Source organism: Lepidochelys olivacea (assembly GCF_965140295.1).
Source record: "Lepidochelys olivacea isolate rLepOli2 genome assembly, chromosome: 3".
Lineage (NCBI taxonomy): Eukaryota > Metazoa > Chordata > Testudines > Cheloniidae > Lepidochelys > Lepidochelys olivacea.
In genome coordinates, this window is record NC_140413.1 from 31,765,622 (window position 1) to 31,773,398 (window position 7,777).

Consider the following 7,777-nt stretch of genomic DNA (forward strand, 5'->3'; position numbering starts at 1 on the left):
AATATGCAATCAACAGATTATGCAACAGTTCACACTACAAAAATATTGGGAACTACTGTCTTTTCATCACACCAATAGTATCTGGATGACATCTGCCCCCATCCTTTCTTAAAAGTTGGAAGTCAACACTGCTTAGAGCAAGAACTCAAAGCAAGCATTAATTCTTGTTCTAAATGCAACTTACTGACTGATTAAGAGGAGATCAATCTCAGCAGGATCTATCAAGTCAATGTAAGGAAGGGCATCCATTCCTTCTAGGCCAGGGTGAATTCCACAATCAAGCTGAAAAGTGATGAAAAACTATTAAAACTCCTACTAAAAACCTATAAAAAAAACACACAAAAATTTATGGCACAGTTACAAGTCAGTGGGAAAAATTCATTTTGCTTATTCACAGTTTTTGACACATTGTGATATATTAGACTCCAAGCTAGCCTCTACGGTATCTGTGTAGGTGACTTATCTTCAGTGGAAAACTGAATGCCTTTTGAAAGCATATTTTTCAGACATAAGCCTTTGCATGTGCAATTTTGTACCTACACGAGCCTCCAGCCATACTTTTCCAATAGTAACAGTTGAGAGCATGGGTAAACAGCCTTTCACCTGTGGATTCTGTCACCTGAGCACACAGGCATTAATGCTGGAAAAGCAAACAGAGCATCTGTGCATACACACACAATTGTGTGAACAAAGTAAAGGTTAGGCTTGGACACCACTGAAAAGTAGACTGTGAGCATATCACCTACACTTACACATAAATAGATACCTGAATTTTCTCTCAGGATTTATATACATCTTTTGTTACTAAATTAAAATCTCATATAATAGCACATCCTCTAGGTAACATTGCTCTTGAGAACCAGAGACTTTGCCTGTTTAGGGAAAGACAGTCATTGATACCAGACTTTTGTGAGGAACTTGGATTTAACACACAATAGCTTTTTACAACAGATCCTGGTAATTCAGGTGTATACAAATAATTACCATTATTTTTCTTCCTTTAAACTCCAGAATAATGCATGATCTTCCTACTTCTTGCCCAGCACCTCTGTGAAAGGACATGACAAAGTTAGCAAAAACAAAAAACCACCCACCCTATCTAAATACAGTTAACTACAACCCTGTTTTAAATGCACTTAGATGCCTATTTGCAGAACTCACCATTCTACTGTTTAACAATCCAAATGTAGAATGATAGGCCAATCACTATTTAAACTGAACAGTGACATTTCATTCAATGAAACTGAGATCCTGTCCATGACTAAAGCACAGAAGACATAAATTTGGGAAAGGACTAGTATCTTTTCTCTAGGATGGCAAGTGAATGCTTGTTGCAGACATGGGCTAAAGCAATCTACATGCTTAAAGCAAACTGACCCCTGAAATATTTTGATAACTTGACAGTGCTTTCTATTTACAATATAACAACTGTTTCCTAGGTTGAATGAACTTAAGGTATCAGATACTATTAGTCCAGCACAGAATTATTTCAGAGTTAACAGGAAATGCCCGCAAGTTATTATACTGATTTTTTTTATTAGACACAAAATTTTCAGTGAAAGGAGAAAAAACACAAAAAGCAAAACCAATTGTCAAACCACCCTAAGGTACATTGTTTTCAAATAATTAAGCTCTTTTTGCTTTTCCTTTTACTATCTCTTTTCCGCACTGCCATTCAGTTTCTTCCCTACAGATAAGTAAGGTGCTTGTCCTCAGTAACTGCAATAGGTTTTTATGTCAGGGAAGGAAAGACAGGATTCCCCTAACATAAAAAAGCCAATGAACACTCATATGCATGGCCATTATTATAGAAACACGAGTCTCAGTGATCTGTATAAAAGAAAGGGGGTAAAAATCAGAGGAAGGAGGAAAATGAATCCAGGGATTTAAACCATGTTTTAAAGCCACTCTCCCTTTCAGTGGAGTATCAGCCCTCATCTCCTTGCTTTTGGTATGCTGTTCTTCCCCACGCTCCCCCTTCAGATTCACATGTACAGGGAGATTTTCTGTTTCTGTCAGAAAAGTGAAGAACAGAGGTTGTATATTTGTTGATGACAAGCAACCTGAAAATTCTGAATAGGAAGCCAACCCAAAGACAGGAATTACAACAGCCCAAGCAGATTCACGTTTTGCATATTCACAGCAAGGACAATAAGAAAGAACTTGTGCAATTATGCAAATACCAGTACTCTGATTGGCTAATGGTGGTCAGTCAAAGATTTTCATACTGTATGGGGAAGAAATAACCATTCAGTCATTCTACAAATCTCACACCCAAAACAAAATCTTGGCCTTAATATAGAGGTTTCTGGCTAAAAATTAGTGATCTGTGATATCCAGGCCACACTAGATGATCTCCTCTGGCCTTAAACTCTATGAAACAACATAGTGCAGTGAACTGCATAATGTGGTGGGAATTAAACATTAAGTATCCACAGCTATACAGCCTCCCTGCATTCTTATGGGCTGAGACATTTCTATTTCAGTATAATTTGTACTAATATATCAGCCCTTGACACAGGCTTACTCTAGTAAAAAGCAATTTAAAATTTTGAAACGCTTGATATTGTGGCGAGAGGTGCCTTTGAAAATTCCAAGATAAAGGGCTCTGTGTGTTAGTAATACTTCCTCTTTTCCTGCACAGCTACGATTTTACTTCCCTAACGATGTGCAATGCTTTCATCTGTGACAAAAAAGGACTGGGCTGAGAACATCTGTTTTGAAAGCTAACTCATTTCCAAAAGATTTTGTTCACCACACTGGTAAACACACATGCTTTAATAATTCATATACTTTGTTCTGATAAATTAGTAAATATAGTTTGGGTCATTTAGCAGTGACCTAACTTATCTACTCTCAAGTTCATCTTTGCAATTTGGTGGCATAGGTCAAGCCTCCAGAGCATAAAAATTGATAGATGCCAAGTAAGAAGAAAGAAACTGATAAAGAAAGATGTTAGCATCAAGCTTCTCAGAGGGTGATGCAACAGAGAGCACAGCTCCTTATGCTCCACTAAATTCAGTACAATCAGGTGACAACAGTACCATGTAGGGGTGAGGAACCTATCCCTCTGCTCCTTCTCTACTGTTACCTCAGCCCTAACTCCCTTACTACGAAAGGCCATTTAAATTATGGTATTTTGAAACTTTCAGCATGCAATGCTAGGAGACAGAATAAAAGTTTTGAATTATTTATCTAACATTTTTTCTGTTTCTTCATTTATTACTAAAGAAACTAAAGTGTCAATATTAATGTAGTCATTACAAAGGGGGAGCCTAAACAAAGTATACACTGGTTTCCTGATGTATCTAAAGTCATCCAGTTACACCACTGTAGAAATCACTTATCCAAAGGCAAGATTAAAGGGATCAGATGTTTATATGGATAACAGGAATACCCAACTGGGAAGGGTTTGCAGTGCCTCATGGAGGCAGGTGCAGCATCACATGATAAGGGGTTTCGCAATCCAATCCAATCGTTCCATGGGTATCCTACTAGATTGCTAGCTGCTTTTCAACTGCTCTGGTAACCTGCAACCCAGCCATCTCTGTCAGAAAGTACGGATCCTTCATTATGAAGACAAGGCTATAAGAGGAGCCCAATGGGGGTGCTATTTGGCTGAGGGATGCTTTGAAGCAGCATATTAACACTAAGCTACAGTAATGTGTGTTGCTGCAGTGTGTTGAGCCTCACATTGTTTGTTTGCACCATGCTATGAACCTTCTAATGATTGCTGTGTGTGCCTGAAAAGTAACACATTTTAAACACTTATTAAAGTTGCACTTGGTAATACGACCAAAATGACATTGCTGAACACTAACACAAGCCCACAGAAGGTCGGGGGGAGTATGAGAGAGCAACAGACAGTCAGACAGAGTGTGTGTTAGGGGAGTGTGTCAGAGAGTGCATGGGGAGGAGTGTGTACATATGAGAGAGACAGACTGTGCTGGGGAGAGTGAGTGTCTGCACGCTGACTCTAAGGCTATGTCAACACTACGCACCTTTTAGTGACACAGCTGTGCCGCTAAAAGGCATGCAGTGTAGCTGCTGTTTGTTGGCAAGAGAGAACTCTCCCACCGACAAAAAACTTCCACCCCCAACGAGCGGCAGTAGTTTTGTTGGTAGTAGAGCTCTCCTGTGACAAAACACTGTTCACATCAGCGCTTTTCGTTGGCAAAACTTTTGTCGTTCAGGGGTGTGGTTTTTTTACACCTCTGAATGACAAAAGTTTTGTCATTCAGGTTCCAGTGTAGACAAAGCCCAAGTTCAGACAGCAGCCAGAAGCAACCAGTCCTGAGGCAGAAGCTGGTGCACAGACAGCTGGCATCCCCCTATCTCCCCACCCCAGAGGAGAACAGTACACTGGTGGGGGGAGAGGGACACCCCAACATCAGCCCGCTTCTCCCTCCCCGACTCTCCACAGCACAGCAGTCTTTCCCCCGTTGCCCCCTGCCTGCTGCTCTGGTTCTAGTCCTGGGGAGAGCAGGATTCTGCATTAATGTTTTGATTCTGTGACTCCCTCAGAGTTCTCCCACAGAAGAAGGAGATCCACCCCCACCCCTATAGTCCAAGCAGGAATGTGTTTGCTGTGGGAAGCCAACAATGCTCAGCTGGGCAGTAGCTATGTAAGCTCTCCAGGCTGAGGAATTTCAAAACTTCCTAGGGCTTTGAAAGGGATGGGGCACATACGTGTGCAGCTGGATGCAGGGAAGCGAAGTTCAAAACAGTGCGCAGAGCGGTCACAGTGAGCATTGTGGGATATCTCCTGGAGGCCACTTAGGGCGACATAACAAATGCAGTGTCTACACTAATGCTCTGTTGCTCTAACTTTGCAGCAAAAAGCACTACACCTTTCATCAAGGTGGTTTTATTTTGTTGACAAAGCAGGAGAGTTTTGTCAGCAGGAGGAGCAATATAGTGTATACAGCTCCACGGTTTTGTCGACAAAAACTGCCTTTTGTCAACAAAACTTTGTAGTGTAAAAAAGGCTTTAGAGTATACACAGTTGGTGTTCAACTGCCCATCTTCAAATGTTCTGGCATTGCTCAAAGCAAAATGTATAAAGCATAAAGAAAGAAAGCTGTGCTTTATAAAAGTTTAAAAAAATACCTCACAAAGGGCTATATCAAATCTAATCCATACTTGAATCTTATTACAAATCCATTGCACAGACCTATTACATTTAAATGGACAAGAATCTCACCAAGCTGATATTGCAGCCTTTTCCTTTAGTTATATCATTTCTATTTTTATTCTCATATTTAATTTTATAATATATTGAAAACATTTTATTAGCATAATAAAAAATATTATACTGACTAAATTATATGCAGGGGATGTCTTCTAAGTCTAAGCAACCAGTGCAAAACCCTTAGGACTCCTTGCCACCAGTTTAAAATCCTGACACTATGCACACAAGTCTTTTATCTGAAACAGAAAGGATCCAATGTGAGGAAGACAATGGCACCTGAAGGTGCAAGAGTCTCCAAGGAAGCACTCAGGATCAGCCTCAAAAGTGAATCCCATACAAGTTCACAGACTCAGACCATAAGGCCAGAAGGGACCATCATGATCAGAAGTTAGTGTGTGGGCTTTTTACAGGAGACCTTAAAAACAGTGGTGCTGTATCCTCTACATGGACTTTAAAAAGAGTCATGGATTCTTTAAACTTGTGTCTGATACAACAGTCTTACCTCAATCTCTCTTTTCCCCAGCCCCCAACCGCTGGACAGCATGCTATTTGCGTAGCTGCTGCGCTCACACACCAGTGAGAGTTAAGGCTATATTTTAGTCATGAGTATTTTTAGTCAAAGTCATAGACAGCTCCCTACCCAGCTCTTAGCTCCACGTGCTGCCTCTGCTCCACCCCAAGCCCCAGTTCTGCAGCTCCCATTGGCTGGGAACTGCAGCCAATGGGAGCTGTGGGGGTGGTGCCTGCAGGCAGAGGCAGCACGCAGAGCTAGGAAGGGGTTCCTATCCCCCTTCCAGGGAGTTCCCCCCAGATAAGCACCACCCCACACCCCAATCCCCAGCCCTGAGACCCCCCCACAGACACCCAAACTGCTGCTGCTGGGGGGTGGGGTGACCCAAGACTGCCCCAGCAGCAGCTAGTGTGACAGGCCCAGGGGCTGCCTGAGCTGCTCAGGCAGCTCCTGGGCCAGCCGCACCAGGCTGCTGCAGAAGTCACGGAGGCCGTAGAATCTGTGACTTCCGTGACAAACACGGAGCCTTAGCGATGGTTACATTTCAGTGGATCTGTGCAGTGAAACACCTGGGAGTCTAGATTATGAAGGAGACACTGTGACACTGACAAACCAGGTCCCAGCTCATGCCAGAGCCCCAAGCCAATTCACTTGTGTATTAATATAGCTCAGAGTGATTTTGTTAAAGAATGTACTTGGTGTTTAAACTTCATAAAAACTAATGGAATGTTATGTGCGTTGTTTTCACTTAGCTGTATCATGCTATAGTGTAGTAGCAATCATTTACAGTGCGAGCTGTAGCTCACGAAAGCTCATGCTCAAATAAATTGGTTAGTCTCTAAGGTGCCACAAGTACTCCTTTTCTTTTTGCGAATACAGACTAACACGGCTGTTACTCTGAACCCTGTAACTAAATAACCCATCAAACGAGAAAGAAGCCTTGGGGAACACAAATGAAGAATTTTATCAGAAAAGTGTTAATTTCAAAGCAAGTGGTCATTGTGTGTGATAACTGGAGCTTAAAGACTCAAAATGCATTCCTTACTCTCTGTGATCAAAGGAAAAGTCCATGGGGGGGGGGGGGTAGTGACCTTGTCAGCTTGTTTTCTGTGAGAAGAAGCTTTAAGTATGTACTCAAGAAAAGAGCCTATATCTCTGGACTGTTTGGACTCTTCCAGGGAAGTATACCAGACGCAAACCAGAGATCCCCAGAGACAATATGGGAACCCTGAAAAGACTTTTGGTAAACTGGCAGTTTATTACATCACTGCCACCATTTGGAATTACAAACTGTGACTCATCTGTTAATATATTTTACCTATTTTAACCTCTTAATAACTCTCATTTCCTTTTCTTAACTAATAAACCTTTAGTTAGTTCACTATAGAATGGGCTACCAACCTAGTCCTTTGTGTAAGGTCTAGGATACTAAGTGACCTGGAGGAAGTGACTGGTCTCTTGGGACTGGAAGCAACCGAAATGTGATGTGATGTTTGGCATAAGTAACCATTTTCTCACTAAGTCCAGTTTGTCTGGGTGGCAAGATAGACTGGAGAGTTTAAGGGGAATGTCTGTGATGCTACTACGGTAAGACAGGTAGAGTGATGCAGGAGTTCACATTTGTCACTGGCTTGGAGAAAACTAATTGGAGAACACACCACCAATGGGGGCGGGGGGGGGGGAGAGGAAGGGGTCTGCCCCCTTTTCTGACAGTCACTCCGCACAGAGTGGCAGACACATTAACGTGACACTAATGCGGTGCCACAAACTTAAGGCCTGCCACACCATGTTGGTGCAGGTTATGTGTGAAAGGACTTCAGTGCCCCAGCTTCCCACTGGCCCCCAAGCGCCCCAGCTCCCTCCTGCCCCTGCCGCTGCCCCGCCGGCCCCCCAGCCCCCTGCTGCTCCGCCGTCACTCACAGGGGCCGGATGAGCAGCTGGTCGCTCTCCTCGGCCGGGATCATGGCCTCGGCTTTTCTCTTCGCCGACATCCCGGAAAGGGAGGAGCGAGCGCAGCGACGCCGAACAACCGGCGACTCGGGGGCTCCCTCGCCCCTCCCCCCCCACCCGGCCTC

At 43.1% G+C, this 7,777-nt stretch overlaps 1 protein-coding gene across 1 annotated transcript in view; it reads right to left on the reverse strand.

The window, feature by feature from the left end:
* The window catches only part of CPSF3 (cleavage and polyadenylation specific factor 3), a 54,504-nt gene extending 46,743 nt beyond the window's left edge, over positions 1 to 7,761 (reverse strand). Inside the window, exons 1-3 of the mRNA XM_084623131.1 lie at positions 7,623 to 7,761; positions 985 to 1,048; positions 185 to 282 (exon numbers count right to left, since the gene is read on the reverse strand). Of these exons, the coding sequence (XP_084479257.1) occupies positions 185 to 282; positions 985 to 1,048; positions 7,623 to 7,693 (233 nt within the window). The 5' untranslated portion in view covers positions 7,694 to 7,761. The remainder of the gene's footprint in view (positions 1 to 184; positions 283 to 984; positions 1,049 to 7,622) is intronic.
* Positions 7,762 to 7,777: the final 16 nt, after the last annotated feature.